Source organism: Gambusia affinis, linkage group LG11 (assembly GCF_019740435.1).
Source record: "Gambusia affinis linkage group LG11, SWU_Gaff_1.0, whole genome shotgun sequence".
Classification (NCBI taxonomy): Eukaryota; Metazoa; Chordata; class Actinopteri; order Cyprinodontiformes; family Poeciliidae; genus Gambusia; species Gambusia affinis.
In genome coordinates, this window is record NC_057878.1 from 1391986 (window position 1) to 1412074 (window position 20089).

The 20089-nt window shown below is 39.0% G+C and overlaps 1 protein-coding gene across 5 annotated transcripts in view; it reads left to right on the top strand.

Annotated features, from left to right (window-relative positions):
* Positions 1 to 20089, top strand: part of kalrna (kalirin RhoGEF kinase a) — a 141991-nt gene that overhangs the window by 81088 nt on the left and 40814 nt on the right. For 3 of the 5 annotated variants that reach the window (XR_006372045.1, XM_044130993.1, XM_044130994.1), the window contains exons 39-40: positions 11577 to 11655; positions 11741 to 11908. Coding sequence is in view for 4 of the 5 variants with exons in the window: in XM_044130993.1 (XP_043986928.1) it covers positions 11577 to 11655; positions 11741 to 11908 (247 nt within the window). In the remaining variant the exon portion in view is untranslated. Of the gene's footprint in view, positions 1 to 2385; positions 2464 to 11576; positions 11656 to 11740; positions 11909 to 18875; positions 19055 to 20089 lie in introns of those variants that run through there. The other 2 variants (XM_044130995.1, XM_044130996.1) reach the window with 2 other exon arrangements.

Consider the following 20089-nt stretch of genomic DNA (forward strand, 5'->3'; position numbering starts at 1 on the left):
GCTAGTTCTGTGTTGACCCTTAAGCAGCCAACAAGGTCCAGCCAGACAGCAGCAGGTACAGTGCAAACAAAAGATTAGTCTTGGAATTGTTGACACATCTGTCATAATCATAATGACAATCTCTGCTGAAATGAACACATTTTAGACTCCAGCCACTGTTGACCTTCAGGTTAACCTAAAACACAGTTATAGTTCTTAATTTGTTAAAAATTTTCATCATTCACAAAAATAAGTACAGAAAAACAATACATTTCTCTCGACATCCCTTGAAAATGCTTCTACACTTGTTAAACTTTACAAAAGTCTTTCTATAGAAATGGAATGGATGAAATTGATTGGAGTCAAAATATTACAGTTTTAAAATTTGGAGGACAAACTTCAGATTTTGCTCTCTCTGTTTTAGAACATAAGCAGATGTTGATGCATAGTAAACCAGCAAAAAAACAAAGGGTGTGGTAAAAAAACATAAAAACCAAAATTATTGCTTTGCAATGATTTTTTTATAGCTGTTTTTGACCCATTGTTAATTCACATTAACAAGATGTTCAGTGTAAACATGATGAAGCTGTTATCATGAAGGACTCACACCAACCACTGAGTTGGACTTTGCTGTACTTCAGCTCTGTGATTCTTTGCTGATGTTCTACCGCAGCCTTCGCCTCCTCCGTGTTGACTGGATTCTCTTTCCTGTAACGTGTTCCAGTGTAATGAGGCGGCTGTGGCTCAGCCTGCGGTCTGCGTTATTTAAAGCGTCGTTCCAGTGGCTGTAAGCTTGGCAGTCTTCATGGCTCCTCTGCCACCAGTACTGCACTCTAGATGCTTATTTAGCTCCTGCCTTTTTTATGAACCACGCTCTATAAATCTTAGCCACTGTGTGGAACAGGAACCCACCAGTGTCTGGACCACCATAGTACAGAAAAAAATCTATATATTTATGTAATGTTTTATTTTAAATGTACCATAACAAAAATGCCTAAAAAAATTTGAAAACTCAATACCACCTGTATATCTTGTGTAATTGAGTGGGACATGCAGGACATCACTCATGAACGGCACAGTGTATCACTATGTAACGGGATTAAAACTTCCAGCTTTATTTCCTTCTAACGTGGATGAAAAATGTCTGGAATGAATCTGGAACAAATTTAAGTTCTCACCTTTGGAAAAACTTCAACAGTCCTGAAAAATAAGTTTGAAAATAGGCAGTGATGATGTCATTGGATTTCACTCAGAACCAATCAATACCGATTGTGTGCTTGATGCACTTTCTTCAAATACAATGAAGTCTAAAGATTAGATTATGCAGATACTTCCATACATCACAGAGTAATGAATGATGCAAGAGCATAAACATGTAGTTGAAAGAATGACAGAGGACAGTGGCTGGTTTTTAGGCCTTTGCTGAGGTAGATAAGATTGGTGGATGACATCAGCTTCACGCTTCTGCTGATCATGTTCTCCCAACATGAAGGATTTTGGAACCTATTTATTAGTGCATTGAAAGGACTTTCTAAAGTCTTTAGACCTCAGTGAGCCCCAGTGAGAATCATTATCTGCAAGTGGAGAACCGTGATGGATCATCTCAGGAGTGGACTCCTTCCAAAGTTACTTAAAGCATGTCACCAACTCACCCATGAGGTCAGAACAGAACCCAGAACACCTAAAACTCTACAGATGTTAAAATCGATGAGGGTCGTTGACATCGATTTGTTGTGACAGATTTGACCCCAAAGCTGCTGTTCAGCTCCTGTACAGAAATACATCTTCCACCCCTATAAACCCATGAGAGCCAATCAGAACTCATGGAGTGATATTTTTTTTTTTTTTTTTTTTTTTTTTTGATTTTATTTATTATTTTTTTTTTAGTTCTTAAAGAAGAAAGATTTCGTGCAGGATGAAAGCAACAAAAGATATTCTCTGCAAGAATGTCTCCTGTACATAAGCAAGAACTGGTCTATAATTTGATGTTCCAGTGAGCGGTTTGGAAATGAAAATGACCTTTCTTGGTGCTGCAGCGTTCCGATTAGAATCTGCTACACAGGCAGCAATTGTTGACATGTATGTTCTCATGAATCAGATTCATTGAGCTCAAAGTGAAGCTGCACTGTAACCATCTGCTACTCATATGACTTTTTTGCCCTTCCCATTTCCACACACACATACACTTATTTTGCTGGCAGTTGAAAGTGTTTTAGTGCCTCAGTTGCTTCTATGGAGTGGGAGAAATGTGAACACATTGACGCACACACAGCGAGCAGAATAGTACCATCAAACACAAAGCAACGGCTGTTTGTTCAGGCTGAGGCAGAGGGTGCATGAGGGCGTGTTTGTGTGCGTGCGGGTGTGTGTAGCAGAGACACAACGAAGAGAGCTGTCAGAGGGACAGAGCGACAGAGAGACGGAAGAGAAGAGGCCGACATGCCAAAGTGGATGAGCTTTAAGTTGTTCAAGGAGAGCAGTAGAGTGAGTACAAACTGCTGGACTGAACTCAGACTAAACAAACGAGCTGCTGCTGTTTTCTTCTGCTTTAAGGTCAAACTGTTTTTCTGGGAGAAGCTGTATAGAAACTAAACTGTGTTTAAATGATACAGCTGTGAATTGTGATTTTTCTGTGTCCAGCAGGACTGGTCTCCTACCGGTAGAAACAGTTTTTAATGCTTTTTGTCTTGTAGGAAAGAGCTTTAAGCTCCTCTTTCTTACACCGGGTTGTCTGACCAAGCTGATCCACTGATGTACGCCTTGACAGTTTTTCCTCTCCTGAATGTGTCTCTAGTCCTCTTTGCACAGAGAGCATTCCACATAGTCTGACTTTTTCTGAAGATGACTTGCGGTTTTTACTTTTCAATTATTCTGCTACAGTCGAGATTGTAAACAACGTTGAAATGATTGCATATCATTATTTTAGTTTAATGTTTTTATAGTAAAAGAGATTTTAGGCTTCTTTTTGAGGTCCTTCCATGTCTATAATATTAAGTTTTCCATTCGCTTAAGTCCAACTTTGCTATAGCAGAGTAGATTTATACTCAAATTGTGTGTGTGTGTGTGTGTAAGCAGCAGGCAGGCAGACAGGAAATAGGCCATTAGTTAAATTCAGACAGGATAAATAAAATGTGAGCTTTGAGATGTCTGAATCTAAACCTGGTGGATGCTACAGAACAGATTCAAGTACAAACGTTCCTTTTTCATTAACTTCAGTAAATGTCTTTTTCTAAGAACCCTAATGCTAGTTTTATTAGAAGGATTTGAAATGTGCAAGATGTATACAGTCAGTATGTAAGAAGATGGAGCATCTCCAGTTCCTTGCACAGCTTTTTACACCTCTCAACCTTTTCTCATCCCGTTGGTAGAACTATAAACGTCATTGTGTTTTGATTGTAGTTGAATATGCCGACACAAAGTGGCTTATAACTGTATTGAAAGGAAGAAAATACATGACTTTCAATCATTTAAATAAACTCAAAGTGTGACATGTACTATGGTAAATGCCATTTAATCTGATACACTTACAGAAAGTCTAGTGCAACCAGTGGCCATTGCCTTCCTTGGCAATTCTATTTTTCATCTCCCTTCATTGCTCCATCTGGGATTCTTTTTTTCTTTCAGCTGTGGCTAATCAGCGAACAGAAACAGTTTTGAACAATGAATTTAATTTTCTGCTCTGTTTTTGAATTGTAATTTCAGTAATAGCAGTGGAGGTAGTGAAGGAATTTGTTCAGTCCGTGTTGGCCTCAATATTGAGCAATTAAAATTTAAGCAAGTACAATGTATACGACCTTTTGTCGTTGGCAAAGATGTCATTGCCCTACTCCCAAGGTGCTGTTTACAGTGCACACAATGTCTAGTAAGCTTCATTGAGCTGTCGTACATCATTACCAAACATCCAATAGTTTCAAACTTCACTAGAGGTCAAGCCTGAAGCTAACAATTTCTTAGTGTCTCTGTATGAACCAAAGTGTAAAACAAGTGACTGTTTTTTAACTTCAAAAGTCATCCAATCTATTCAGTCCATTCTCTTAAAATGAAACAATTGAAAATGAACATCCATCAGAAATGACAGGCTCAGATGGACGGATTTGTCAGCTGGACAACTAGGAGATGCAGGAAGAAAGTGACTGTTAAAGGAAAGCTTCAAGAAGTCCTTTTAGCAGTGTAGGCCACAAAGCAGACATGTGGGAGAAGGAAAAGTCTCTGAAGTATCAACTGTGGGTGACTCATCACAAATCCATGGCTCATTAATTTTTTTTTTCTTTTTTTGCTTTAAAAAACCATCTTGAAAACAATTATTTTTCTCCCACTTCACAACTATGCAATACTTTGTATGGCTCTAACCTATAAAACCTTAATGAATGCAGTGAAGCTTGAGCTTGTAATGTGAAAAGGTTCAAAGGTTATGAATACTTGTGCAAGACCTATATGTAATCCTTCATGCTGCTGTTTCATTCACACTGCTAGTATGTTATCGTTTGACCTCAATACCTAGTGTCTGAAATATGAGTTTTAAAATCAATTCACAGAGATTGTTGTAACGGTTTTCATATTTTCACATTTTATTTGCTTTAAAAAAAAATTAGCCCACTGACTCACACTGGGAAGGTGTGACTAGTGGAAAAGGTTTTATTCATGGAATGTGGTTTTATTTATTTTTTTAGTCTACTTTTCACACAGTACAGAAACCTGGAAATAGCTTTGAATAGATAAATTCCCTTGAGCTGTGAAAGCTGTTCATTCATTCGAGCGTTGGAGCATGTACCCGGTCTCTCACCCCTATCATCACCTTCTTTACGTTGGTCTTTTTATTGTTTATGACATGCTTCTTACCCAGGCTCCACCCCGGTATTGATGCTACTTGTTGCTTTCTGTCAAACAAATATGTGAGAATAACTGGATTCTTCTAGCAATAGTAAATCACCTCATTAACTGTATTGAAGTTTATCCATGTCAGGACATAAAACCGATGCATTTAATACCCAGAACTTTGCACAGAACCACATTCAACATGTTGATGTGCATAAGCACATCAATGTGAAGCGTTTTTTATTAAGATTTATATTTTGTATGGTCTGTGTGACCAGCTGACTGTCAGATTTATAATAAAAACACATGAGAACTGTGGTGGATCATGACGCTGAAATGAGAGAAGCTCAGTCAACCTCTGTTGTACCAAACCCTTTAGAGAGTCCGACCCTCAATGTGAAACACTTTATCAGCCCTGCATAGTTCCACTCCACACGCCCTTTGGTTTTATGATGCCGCTTTAAAACTGATGTGCAATATTATGTAACCTGTGAGATGTGGTAGATCAGAGGCGGTTTAGAGAGGGGCTCGTCTCAGCAGGTTGATAACAGCTGAAACAGGCTTTATAATTCAGAGTTATTAAGACACTAATCACGGCATCTCTGAATGTTTATGGGCACCATGCTGGTCTACATGTGACTGCAAACACATGGAGGGTAAAGTAAAACTGCTGCTGTATTGACACTGTTTGTTCTCGGTTCTGCACTGACTTCCCCCCAACAGGTCCAATATGGAGCTGTAGACGATCAGCTTAACTCAGTTCACCACCAAAATGTCCAAATAGAACCTGGTGATTGGATGTACAGGATATTTTCACTTCAGTACCTGGGGGGATTGTTCCCTGCCTTTCTGTCCAGTTTTAAAACGCATGGTGAACATCCAAATGTAGGCATGCTTTACACACCACACCTTTGTATATGACTTATCTAGATGGCTGTTCTTAGTATCATTGTCATGGTATTACATCTTAAATGAATCAACTAGAAGCTTTAATTACGATAGTAGACTGTCACTCTTCGTTCTTTGTGATTTTGGTTATCTGAAGTCGGTATACAAATGATGCCTCCAGAGAATGTAAAAATCCCTCCATGTCAGTAAGGACGGTCAGTCCTGCTGGGTGTCAGCTCTTATTCCTCACATTGACTAGAAACCTGAAGCTGCTGGAGTGCTGAATTATTCTCAGAAACTCAGAAACAGTGCGAGCATGTGTGTGTGTTTGTGTGTGTTAGAGAGGTCATATGACAGCTGGTAGATGATTTTTATTAATAACATTCACTAAAGCTCTTTGTTTTCATCTTCACTGTAATATAAGCCAATAATACTGATCTGATTTAGTAAGAACCTATTGAGTTAGCTGTGCTGATGTCAATTTAGGATCCAGCTCATTTTGTGTCTAAATGCATACATACGTAATCTAGTCTTAATCAAATTCTGGCCCAAGTCTAATTCTTTTTGTCATTCAGGATCAGTGTAACTGAATTTGGTAAGTTGGTCTTTCTGGAATGCCTCTATTAAACTCTGAACCCAAACTGGGAGCAGGCTTTTCCGAGCCATTAGTTTATAATTGAGGCACTGAAACAGGCTCAAAGTCAAGGGTGTGAGTCCCACTGTCTGCATCCCCAGATGGTGGGATTAAATCAAATGGTATTGTCATTTTCAGTAAGCAAATGTTAAAGTTCCAGGTCTACCGTCTGTAGCAGAAATTAAGCATTCATGAGGATCCTGTGAATGTCTGGGATGCTTAGTTGGTGCATACTTTAGGTCATCTTTGAATGTGACCAGCATTACACAGCCTGTTCGAAGATCCATTGATTTGACTGAAGTGCAAAAAAATTATTTTTAATCTTTTTGTGCTTGCTTTTTAAAAAAATGTTAGAATATATAGTTGTGTGTTTGGGTATTGTCAACAGTGTTTTCCAACAACATACATAATTACCTAATAATCTTAACATTTTTTGATACAAAAACACATAGTGCTTCTGCCAATGGGCTCAGCTAGTTTTCTAAGGGAAACACTGAGGAACATCTTCCAGGAAGTAGGAATCTCTGTCTCAAGGACTTTGTCTTTTGCAGACAACATAACGTCCTGCACAAACTCGGGTGGTCATAAAAAGCAAAGTAAATATTCTTGAACCAAAGGAGGTGTAGAGTAGAAATGAGTGTGAGACTGTTATCTAAAACTTAATGTTGAGTAATGATCATATTTTCAATGCGATGGAGGAGTTTAGAGATTGGCTTGTAATTCTGCAGCAGTGATTTGTCCAGATTGTTCTTTTTATCGGTGGTTTGATAACTGCTGTTTTTAAGGCCTGCGGAAAAACACTTGATGAGAGGAATGAGTTTAGTATTTGAATTAGAGCTGATGCAAAGATCGGCTGAACTTCCTGGAATTTTGTGTGCATGAAATCAAGACGGCAATAAGAGGAGCTTAACTGATTTAGATTTTCTTCTAAGCTTTTATAGTTGAGTACTTGAAATTGAGTCTTTTTTTTCACATCTGTTATGTTTGTGCCTAGCATTGATATTAGATTTAGTCTGAATGTGCAGATTAAACTAATTAAAAAAAAATTATCAACAGAGAAGTTGGCAAATTAATTGCAGGCTGTGTTAGAGTGGAGTTCAGGTGGTTCAGTCACATGAGTCAGCTGTGGCATTATTGTTTCCCCTTAGGATTTCTGCAAATAACGTTTCCTTTGCATGTGTTAATGTTGAGTGATGTATAGATTTCTTTATAGATTTCATAATAAACGTTTCATGCCATTCATGTTTGGCACCATGACAAAGGTTTCTTAGAGATCTGTTTGCACACATCTCCATGGAGACTTGTTCCTATCAGAAACGACCTTCACTTCAATGGGAGCAATGGTATCTAAAATTTTAGAAAGGAATTTATCTACTAGCACATCTATTGGGTTAAAGCGTAGAGGTGAGGTGAAAGAGTAAATATATATTTTCAGTTTTCAGCTCACTTATCTTACCAGAGTTACTGCTCTCATTTCAATGCATACTAAATGGGTTACAAATCAAAATTGTGTGAGATTAATAGGACATTAAGCAATCTTTACAACAAAAAGCCATCATTTTATGTTAAAGAAATGTTTAAAACATCATAATGAAAACAGAAGCTTAGTTTTAAGATATTGTAATAAATTCTTTGTCAGGAAAATACACATTTATCTTGTTGAATACTACAAGCATTTCTATCCATCGTTTGTTCAGACAAAAGGAAATAAAAACATCCAGAAATTGGGTAATACGTTTTCAAAAATTCACATAATTTTATTAGATCTGTTTTCATCATATGAAGTTTCTTTTTTTTTTCTTTTTTAAATGTTTGCCATGTGACCATCACAAGCTTTCATATGCCACACGTTTGGAGTGCGCAGAGGAGGGTCATATGACAAGACGGCAGAGTATAATTCCCACTCTCTCAAACAAAGCAAGCCGGTCTGATCAGTCTGAAAACATGGTGGAGGTGAAAGTCAGTCACAGTCCTGAAGCAACAAGACATCTTTAAACTGCTTTAAAAGGCATTTATCGTAGTCTTAGACAAAAACCCAATGAAGTGGCACCAGTGCAAAATACTGAAGAAACGCAATCTTTTAGCCCTTGACAATTTTAACATTTTTTTCTTTTTTTAAAATTGTCTTTTATATGTATAAACAGTCTTGTCTCGGAGCTGATGAGTAGAATGATTATAAAAGCCAGTAGTGTAATTAGAGTTGGACTTAATGGAGACTGTAAACCTGAAAAATACAAAACATCATTTTGGCAATGTTTCTTCTCATTCAGAGGTCCTCACTTCTGAAACAGTTTACCTTCAGGTGTAAGGTAAATATTATAAATATTTATATATAAATATATTTTGATTCCCAGGTGAAACAAAACAGATATGTGAATACTAAAGTATACTAACGTATAGAGAATTAGCTTCCTCTAATGCACATTTTACTTTTTTTGTCGCATGAATTAACATAGTTGTATGGGTGTGAGTGTGTGACAGAAAACAGTTGCTCTGGTTCTCATATGTTACATTATTTAACATGCTGTCCTTGATGAAATAAACTTCAACTGAACTGAATGCAGCTGGAATGTCCTCAGACCTCACAGGTCACCTGAAAGCATCAAAGTCGTGGTGCTGGTTTGATTGTTAAATGTGAAAAGAATATTTATATGCATAACTATGGCACTTCCTATTATTGTTGCAAGTGCAGCTGATTATCATCTCAAGGTCTAATATGAGAACTTTGACCTCACATCCTAGAGGATCTGATAAGGAGGCTTCGTGGATACAGAGCAGGATGGGTGAGGGTCATATCCACGACTCCATCGCTCTGCCCTGGCTGTTTGGATTTGTAACCAAACAGCCAGACAAAGCTTTAAAGGGAAGCAGCAAAAGTAAATGAGATGGATTAGCAGAGCTTTGGTAGGACCCACCTTTAGATTTGTTGCAAGACTGACTGATACTGGACATCCATCCTTCACCATCCACATCAACTTCTTGAAGGTACTTGGATGATATGAATTAAGAAGCTTAATTTTCTTTTGTGGTAAATAAAGTATTTTTGAAATGAATTCTGAAGTGGTCAGAAAATGTGTAGGAACAAAGACTAAACTATCATCTATCAGTTCATCCAGCCAACCCTTCAACTGCTTATTCATTCATTTGTCCATCTGTATAGATGTCAATCTTTGTCCATTATTTCATGTCATGGAGTCGGTGGTGTTTAAGGCCAAATCACTGCAGTAAAATCTTTACCATGTTCAAACGGAACTTTTGTATTTCTGCTTTATATGTGAGCTTCAAATGAACAGAGATGGAACAGAAAATTGGAGCCAAAAAACACTTTGAAATTTGATATGAAAATGTGCAGGAACATTTTTGTTACCAGCAGCACATGGGCTGGATGGTTCGACTCAGAGCTGAACAGAACTGAGCTCTAATCAGCCAGAAGGACCGAAAACAACTGTGTGTGTGCGTGTGCGGGTGTGTGTGTGTGTGTGTGTGTGTGGGGCCATCTGTCAGGTAGAAGTTCACCTCCACCTTTATAGAAACAACAGTCTTTGTTGCTAGGAGATCTTAAGCCCAGCTCACACTGTAGTGTACACGCATACACTCACACACCACCTAACATTTTCCAAAACAGAGAAAATGGAGCAAAAAGAGGAAGATGATTTGGCCTCAATTAAACCTTGCCACTACTTACACATTCTAGCAGTTTGTCCAGTTAATTCATCCTGTTTGTCTGAACGATGCTGGTGAATGTTTGGTGAAACATAAAGGGAAGAATTTAGAGAGATTTTATGTTGTTGATGGAAACAGTTCTGGAACATCTCCCATCTCAATCAGTTCTCCTCTAGACAGGTTTAAGCAGCTCTGCAGTCGTCACTGGTTGTTACATGACACATCTCTAATTAATTTGATTCACCGTCAGAAACTAGATATTTAATATTTAAAGTGATATCAGTTGTTTGTTTTTTTTTTTTTTTTCTTTTTACAACAGTCCAAGTCTTATTGATGGGTAATAAAACAGTTTGGATCTGTCTACACAGACTGATGAATAAATGGTGGGATTTGTTGGATTTCATGTATCCAGGCCGACCGCCTGATCACTCCGTGTTAATGTGACTGGTGTGTAAATGCTGAGGGCTGGCATCTGTGTGTGTGTTGTTTCCCAGGTTGACGTGGCTAAAGACCAGCATACGTCAATGCCATGAAGCTGACACAGTGATGCATAGCTTATGAGGACTTTGAGTGCTTCAGCTTCCTTCTCCTGTTCTCAGGGGTAAACATTAACATGGGTTACAGAGGTCACAGTGAGCACATGCTAGTCCTGTTCTGTTGAAGAGTGGTTCCACAATTAGACTCATTAGACGTGAAAACTTTTTTACAAATTGTTGGGCCTAAAGCCTTATTATATTTGGGTGGAATTGTTATGGTCAGGTCTGGCCCAGTGCTTTGGGCTTATATAAATGTTTACCATAAATGCCAGTGGCAATAGAATCTGTAAAAACCAGGGATGGCCTTCCTCCTTAGATTTTGCTTTATTTTGGTATCCTGTATTGATCATTTGAAAATAGGTTTTGCTAATACTGAGTGACAGACTGAAATCCAATAAAACCACAAGTATAAAGTAATACTCAGTTGTTTGGTATGACATGCATTAAGATTGCAACTGTATTTAATTTTACTTCTGCTCAAGTCACTACAAACAGCTGTACCAAGACAATCATTTAAAATCTATTTCAGTGAAACATTAAAATTTGAGCTTTAGAGGAGTTTACACAACAACAGCTCTTTAACTGTGATGAGGAAGCCAGACCTATTGCATAAGATGTAGGCATTTTGGACGAGACAGTTAAGAGGTTAATAAAAATTTAGTATACTTGAACAATACTTCTGACGTGCCAATCAACAACACCCAACACTCCACCACTCAACCACACCACCATGATAACCTTTTAATTTCTTCTTGTTCTGTTGGATAAAAAATGGCTACCTCTATGAAATAATCTACGTTTTATCTTTTATGTCTTAAGTTTTTTCAGAATCTCTTTCTAAACTGTTTTACATTCCGTGAGCCTAACAACGTAGACAACTTCTCAAAACAAACTTCTCATGCTTGGAGAAGAGGGATCCTCTGCTGTAGTGAAGCTGTTTCTGATTGTGTGTTATTGTGTGATTCTGGATCTCTCTCCAGAGCAGGAATGTGGACAGTGCTATGTCTGTGGAAGAGGTGATTGCTCTGCAGGTTGTGATGTGTGGTTCTCTCTGTTTGCAGCTCTCTGGTGGGTGTGAGCTGACCGTGGTCCTCCAGGACTTCACAGCAGGATGCAGCTCAGAGCTGTCCATCAGCACAGGTGAGACCTGCTCACACCTTTTTCCTAGGCATCGGTTTCCAGTGACCTTACAGCGAGACAGCCATCTCTCTTGTGTCCACTGCAGGCCAGACTGTAGAGCTGTTGGAACGGCCCACAGAGCGGCCCGGCTGGTGTCTGGTCCGGACCACCGAGCGCAGCCCGCCTCAGGAGGGGCTGGTCCCCAGCTCAGCTCTCTGCGTCTCTCATTCTCGGTCCAGTGTTGAGATGGACTGCTTCTTCAGCTCAGGGAAAGGTAGGAACAGTTCCTCACCATTTATCAGGAGAGTCCTGCTCACAGACTGCTAGCAGTGATGCTCAGAATGTGCAAAGTACCCTGCAACAACCTGATATGCATTATGTCAATTAGGGGTTGAACGACTACATATTTTTTAAGGTCGACTACATTATGATAATAGTCGAGTCGATGTCGACTAGTCGCGGTGACGTCATAGTGACGTAAGCGCAAAAAACCTTCACAACTTGGAGGCTTTATTAGCTATTTTCACGGCAAAATTATGTTATGTTATGTTGTTATGAACGGATCCCGTTTGGTTACAGCTGAATTCAACGAAACCACCTGCTTCTCCTCCGCCCGATGCGCGACAGGAAGCTCTGCTGACTCAGCAGATTGAACGATTTAAGATATTTTCTAGTCAACATCAACATGATAAAAGTCGAGTCGATGTCGAGTTGACTAGCCGTTGTGACGTCATAGCAACGCAAGACGCAAAGCTTTGGAGTAACGTACAGGCTTTAGCCTATTACCCGTTTTCACGGAAAAATACGGCATTTACACAGAACAGCAACAAGTGAAACAACAAAACATCGGGATAGTTTATGATAAATAATAAGTTGCTGGGAAACCAACATTCAAAAGGAAACGCACATCTTTTAGATGGCATGTAAAAACAATAAAAAGAGGTGGCACGGGGGCGGGGGGGTAAATAAAGTTCACTGTCATTAGCACAGTACAGAGCACTCGCGACACTCGCGAGCCGGCTAAGTGACATCCTTAGCGGGAAGGGGGCGAGTTTTAGACGGCTCGTGTTTTGTAGTCGACTGCAGCTGCAACTCCATCTCCTTTTAAAAACACTGTAAAACCACAAATATGCATCCATCTACATATCATTTAAACTAATGTATTAACTTATTTTTCTTGTGTCTTGTGACGTATACTGTGCTGTCAGATCAGCACAGGCTGTCACCACCGGCAATCACATGACTGCGACTAGTCGACATGAAATGTAAAAACTCGCGAGACGTCCTAGAGTCGACTAGTCGACTAATTGGTTCAACCCCTAAATGTCAATGTCCTTTAGAGACAAAATCATTGCATAAAAATGATCATATTAATATATTAATGATATATTAATATATCATTAATATTCTAATATTAATAATATATTATTATTAATATTGACCAAATATTGTCTTTTGACAATCAAAAGACAATATTGACAATCTTGGACAATTTTGGACAATCAATATTGTATTGGCTGTTTTTGTCCTGCAGATGGTGGTATTGAGCTGTGTTGAATCCCATCATTACGTGTTCCAGTTAGAAGGCAGGGAAGCATCAGGGCACACAGCACTTGGTTTCCTCCTGCGTCAATCAATCAATCAATCAATCAATCAAGTTGATTTGTATAGCATATTTTAGCAATAAGGCAGTTCAAAGTGTTCTCTCTTAAAAAACACAAAAGTAAAAATGTATAAAAACCAATTGAGAAACCAGAAACAAACATTACATTTTGTCAAGTGCTGTCATCAAAACCATCAACACACATGTTTTGTAGTTTTCTGAACGCTTGTCCCAGATTTGTGATGCGTAGAAGCTGAATGCAGCTTCTCTGTGTTTGGGTCTGGGGATGCAGAGCAGAACCAGAACCAGAAGACCTTATTGGCCTGGAAGGTTGATACAACTCCAGCAGATCTTTAATGTATTGTGGTGCTAAGCTGTTCAGTGATTTATAAACTAACAGTATCTTAAAGTCTGTTCTCCGATAGTAGGGACTTTAGAACTGAGTGATGTGTTCTATCTTCTTGGTTTTAGAGAGAACAAAAGCAGTGTGCGCGTGTGAGTGTATCTGGGCAGCAGGTGTCTTGTGACTGCTTCATAAAGTAGGTCTTGTCCTCTCTGAAAGACTGTGAAACTCTAAAGTGAAGTGAAAGGAAGAATGAGACAGATTAAAAGGCATGTCTTTAATCCTTGTTCTTCACATCCTCAGGCTGAAAAGCTTCCATTTCTTTTAGCAGCTTTTCCACTACTGGAAAATATGGAATAAAGAGACAAGAAAATGTTTAAAATCTACAAAAATTCTGCCTGAATTTATTATAGGAGCAAGAATAAAGCTGGATGCAGTACGGCTGCACGTGTTTATGACAGTAGGGTTGGATTAGTCAAACTGGCTGACAGATGAAGTCAGTGTGGTTTGTAACTGTTGATCTTATTTGCCTGTCTGAGTTTCTGCCTCTTTTACCTGAGTCATGAGACTGCGGTAAGGAAAGCTGCAGTTCAAGCATTCACACATAATGACTGCCGTTTCCTGCATCATCAGAAGTTGAAGGTGAATAAAATGGGACACTGCAGTGAAACAGTGTTGCTGAAACTCTTTATCTAGGCTATGTCCTCGTGTGTTTGCTGATCTGCTGCTGCAGAGCTCATCGGGATCTGCCTCCCCTGCTGGAGGACCGGCAGTTAGGCTGAAAACAGTCATCATTCAGTCTGCTGTTATCCAATACTCTCTGGTGCTGGTACTAATACGAGTCCACAGGAACTCAGTGCTGAGTAATTAGATACACTTTTATTGAAGAGGGAAAAGTTAGTGATTTTAAAGAATGAATTCAGTCTGCTTACTGCTGTCATGGCAGGTTGTTGTTCCTTCTGATCCTGGATCTGCTGGAGTTGCTTTCTGTTAACAGTTGTTTTTCTGCACTATCTCTCCTTGGTTAGTCTGGATAGAGGGCTGGAGCAAAGTGATAATTCAGCTTTGTGGTATCATTATTGACACTCCCTTTATATTGCTTTATTGTCCTTATAGAGGTTTACTTTAATTTCATATCAGACAAGAATTTCTTGTTTGAATAAAAACTGTTCGAAATCTAAATCTGCTGGCATCATTATTTATGTTGGACCTAACTGTAAATGGCTTGGAACCTGACTGATTTTATTGGATTGAAGTTAATTTGAATATACATTTACGTTAAATTTGTTTCTGTATTAGACAAGATCTTTACTCTTCTAGGTTGCTTAGACTTTTTTTGGGAGCGGGGCTGCAGGAGTATCTGACTGTCTGGTTATTTTACAACCAAAGCCAGAGTTGTCTTGTTACAATGTGAAGCTTGCTCCTGGTGCGTGTTAAACTCAGTCTGGCTGCCTCTGGCCCCTGATGCTTCTTGTGGTGTTCAAGGACACAATGTCAAGGCAGTGTGTGAAGAAGTGGCTGTCTGCTTTGTGGACCTCACGTTGGGAATTTGTATATAATGTGACTTTTTTCTGGTCTTTTGTCCACAATTTTTGGTGTGCACTGGGTTGTTTGCAGCAAAATGTAAACCTAAAAAAAGTTGCACCGATCCCTCTGGGTTTTGAGCGAGTCTCTGCTCAAAATGGAAGAATTAAACTGTCTCTGTGTCTTGTTCACGAGTTATGGCAGGAAGGAGCAGGAGACAGATTGGGGCTTTGTCTGCTGTATTATGGGCTTTGCCCAAGCCTGATGCGGTGATGAGCAATCTGATTCAAAAAGCAAAGCTATTGATTTTTATGGTCACGAGGCATGGATCATAAGCACATAAACAAGGTTCTGGATACAAATGAAAATAATCTCTTGGTTAGCTGTTCTCTCTGATAGAGATGGGTGTGAAGCTTGAAGTAGAACTGCTGTCTCTGCATCAAAAGGGCTCTGCAGAGGCTCATAGACCCATAATTCACTGGAGAAATGACCTTTCCTCACTAGCCTGGAAGGACCTCAACATTCCCCCGATTTAGCCTTTAGAGGGTCGAAATGGGTCTGAGCTTTATTCATGGATCTGTTGAGCTCAGGTCCATGAATGGACAAAACTATTGACAAATTGGACTAATTTTGTCATATTTCCTGCTATAAATTGGTGTCATGTAGATAAACTAAACTGAATTTTAAAATTGTCTGAACTGACTTTATGATGAACTAGTTAAAATAGTTTTATGGTGCTACTCTGACAAACAGTTTAAATTTAGAGAATAAAAACTTTCAATCATGATAAAATTCAAATCAGTGGAGTCAGGGTAATCAGATTTTTTCATTTTATCAATACTTGACTGACCAACATGGTATAGTATAGGAAACATGCTTTCTTCTGACCCAGATAAGCAGGCTGGTCTGTTAATACCAAGAACAAAGTAGAAAACACTGGCTTAATATATTATTTGATTTAATACAGCCAAACAGCCCGATTGCAGGGACATTGTTTGTGAATCCATTATAGATCGACTGTTAGGGGTCCTTTTTTGAGTCCTACTTGGATTCAGAACTATTTTAGAACCCCTACCACCAGTTTGCTGATAAGACCTACTTTTTCCAAAGCACAGCGTTCAGCAGTATGGCTCTGATTGTGGAGAAACATGTTTATTCCCCTTTACTGTGACTACAGGGATGACGGTAAATAGTAAGTTGTCTGAACTTGAATAGCTCTGTTTCAAGTCCAGTGGACTCCAAAGCGCTTCACACTCAAACATAGAGAAATTCAGATTGTAGCCACAGCTGCCCTGGGGCAGTCTGACAGAAGCCAGGCTTCCATGAACTGGCGCAAACTGTTGGACCTTCTGACCAGGAGCAGACCATATTAGCTTATTTTGCACTGGAAATGTGTGCAAATATTCTGCAGATCTTGAAAAATCAAAATTTCACAATTGCAGTGTTTTCATTAAATATCAAATCAAATTAAAATCAGACATGAATAAGCTTTTTCACACAATAAATGATTAAAAACAATGGCAGTGATGGATGTAAACATTTATCCATATTTCAGCCATGGTGCTAGTGCTCATCCTTCATTGGAACAGCTCACTGAAGAAGCAGATTCCAGTCAAACATCCTAAATCATTTAAAAATTATTCATAGACATGATAGAATGTCTTGAGAAAATCATAAGAGTCACACACAATTTATTAATGTTCCTCAGGGTGGAGCAGATGTGCATATTATGTAGAATCTTTTACTAAAAGGTGTATTTGTGGTCTGAATGTGTACTGGGCACATATCTGATATGTGTATCTTACCTGATTAGATACAAATTAATGATTTACAACTGTGATAAAGTTCTTCAACAATATATTGTAGACTTTGAACATCCACCCCTGCATTAGAACAGACATTAACAGGTGGCTGTACTTTTGAGGTTTGTCTTTTCTATGTCTAAGAAAAATCTACTTGATTCCCAAAATCTTTGTTTTAAAGTAAAAACAGAAATGTCTGCTAGCATTTATTGATTTGTTTATAAACATTTCCATTAGATGAAGTAGAGCTTCAGGTTTTCTTACTTGGGTTCGACAGAATTATATTTACATAAAAGAAAAAAATCTATAGATCTTCCTGTACCAAGACAAAAACAGAGATATTTACAATTTCCCTTTACACAAACTATTATTTCTATATTATGTAAAATTACACATCCATTTTTGCATCCAATCTTGACACCCAGACTGTTTGTCTATTACTAACACAAGAGTTCTAAGCCCAACATTAGCTGTCTACAGTCCACGTAGGCAGCTAATTAGTAGGCTAGCTGTAGGTTAGTGGAGCCATGGCTGTAAATAATGTATGTAGAGAGTGAAGAGCAAGGTTTTTTAAGGTGATCATAATGTCCTCTAGTAAATACTTTTGGGTCAAAAATATGGGTAAAAAGTATGGCATGGATTTAGTGCCAAAATTAAGACTTGGACACACAATGGTAGCTACTTCCTCATCACACGATGCCATATAAATTCCAAACCAGCTACTGATCATTTGTCAACTGGCGTTGACACTTGCATTCACTTTGGAGAGGCTGGAAACTCGTATACCTCTAGTGGCTATTAGAACTGGATAGACTAGCTTTAGCCCTGGGGAGGCTGCTATTAGCATAAGACAGGATGGTCCACTAGAGGGTGACCAACTTAGACATGCTAGTCTTCAGCCTCTCCAGTAGTAACACAAGTGAATAGTCTCCTTCTCATTTGTTGGCCACTCAGCTACTGGTGCTAGTCATTAATCAGTTCATTAGCTAGCTTCGGAATGGATATAACCCCATGCAACGAGAAAGCAGCCATTGCTGGGTGAGCAATAGTCTTTATTATGGCACTAAAAACAACATAGAAGGGGGTTGATTGGTGCTTATATAGACCTGTTGCTGTGCTTTAACTATTGCTTTATAATAGTTCAGAGGAAGGACTACTGTCTTTAGGATATATTGGCTAATTACACTAGTATTTGAATTTTCTAAATGAAAAAGCAGATAAAGACTGTATGTCCTAGTCTGCAATTTAACCTTGTTATAAAATGGCTAAAATGAGAAAATATGGAAGATTTAAAGAATGTGACTCGTATTGTCACTAAGGCAAAAAATCTGCTTCCCCCCCCCAAGTGTTAGATCTGTCAAAGCAGACCCAGCTAACTCCTTCCTCTCGCTGGAGCGTCAGTTATTTTTATGCTAATGCAAAGACCTACTTCAAGAGAGCAGGAAAACTTTTTATAAAGTTCTGGGATTTTTGCATCCATTTAAAATGTGCATAGGTCTATTTTGTATGAGAAGATACCTTGCTAAACTGTCCCTATATTCAACCTAAAGAACAAAGGTCACAACAGATATTATGTAAATTTTGAGTTGGCCCTATTGCATGGATTCAAAAGATCCTGGTGGAATTCAGCTGTCACAGTTAAAAAGGAAATGTTTTTGTTTCTGAGCTCTGAGGTATTTCCTACCTTTAACATAACATAAAAACAGTGTGAGGGCAGAGATCTATAACAAAAAGGATAAGCCAGGGAAATTCTGAGAAGAGGAGCTTTATGGAAACCACACACAGCGTTTTAACTGCAGCTCCTACTCTACACACTTAGAGAGAAAACCTCTACAGTAATTAACACTGACTTCTGTTCCAGAGAAGTGAAGTGTGTCTGGGACAGTGGGATGGAGGAGGGAGGGGCAGAAAGGTTTCAGGCTCCTCCTCCAGCCTCAGCTGGTATCTCTTGCTCTCTCTGAATCACAGCAGTGAGGAGTGGACATTCCTGCTGTGCACACACACCTCTAATCAAGCGGTGATCAACCCAAACTATTTAGTGTGTAGGTGTGAGGAGAAAGGTGTGTATGTAGGATGTGTGCTTAAGGATGAAGCAGGCCCAGCGTTGCTGTGGATGGTTCCTGGACCGCTGCTGCTGCTGCTGCTCAGGTGGGACAAAAGGAATCTGTGTTGGCATGTCTTTGTGCTTAAAGTTTATTTCCTGTGTGTGAGGATTGATGTACAGAACAGGTTTCCAAAAAGACTTTAAACTTGATAATGAGTGTGTAACAGTGACTGAATGAAGCGATCAAACTGATGAAACGGTTTTCTTCTTCTATAAATAGCCATCGCTCCAGTGAAGAGAAATTTGAATGGAAAATGTATTAAACGGGAAGCTGTCACGCAAACGCAACAAAGGCAGACACTTTCAGTTATTGGGGAATCAGATGTTGCATTGAGCAATCGGTTCTCCTGCAGTTCAGCCTGCTCCTCCACATGTTGTGTGTGCGTGTGCATTTGTGTGTGTTGTGACACAGCCTCAGGCACTTAAACTGGCTTTGCTGGACTTCTTAAAGTAACCTTCAGTGAGTTCCTCAATCACAATCTCTAGCTGCAGACAGCAGCTGGAGAGTGTTAGACAGCTAGAACAGCACCTGCTTTTCATAATCTGTGTGGATTAATTTTTTTACAAGACTGAAAAAAATCAAATACGGCAAAATTAATGTGCTTAGTTCTATATACACACCCCAAAAATCAGGAGTTTGCCTCAATGTAAATGATGTAGGGTTTAGCTCTGACATGTACAAAACGGTGTGCATCAAGAGAGCCACACTTCACCACACCCAAAGTAATACTTTAAGTTTAAGATGGCGTTACCTTAATGCCTGAACAGGTTGGTTGGGATGACTATGGCCACAAAAGCAAACGTGACAAGGATTGGGAATGGAAGGAATTAGCTGGCTCGTTTGCAGGTGTAGCTAAATTAAATACTATACTAGTGAATTCCTCTGACTTTGAGGTCAGAACATATTCAAAGCTGTTGACATTTCAGACCAAGATCTCCTCTAGTTGAAGGCTTTCCTTTGTGGGAAATAATTTAGCTTTTTTAGCCTCCTGGTGATTCAGACAGGTGGAGCGAGAACCTCCCTTGCTTTCTGGATCATTTGCATTTGGAAAAACTCTTTTCTAAGAGCAGCCCTAAAA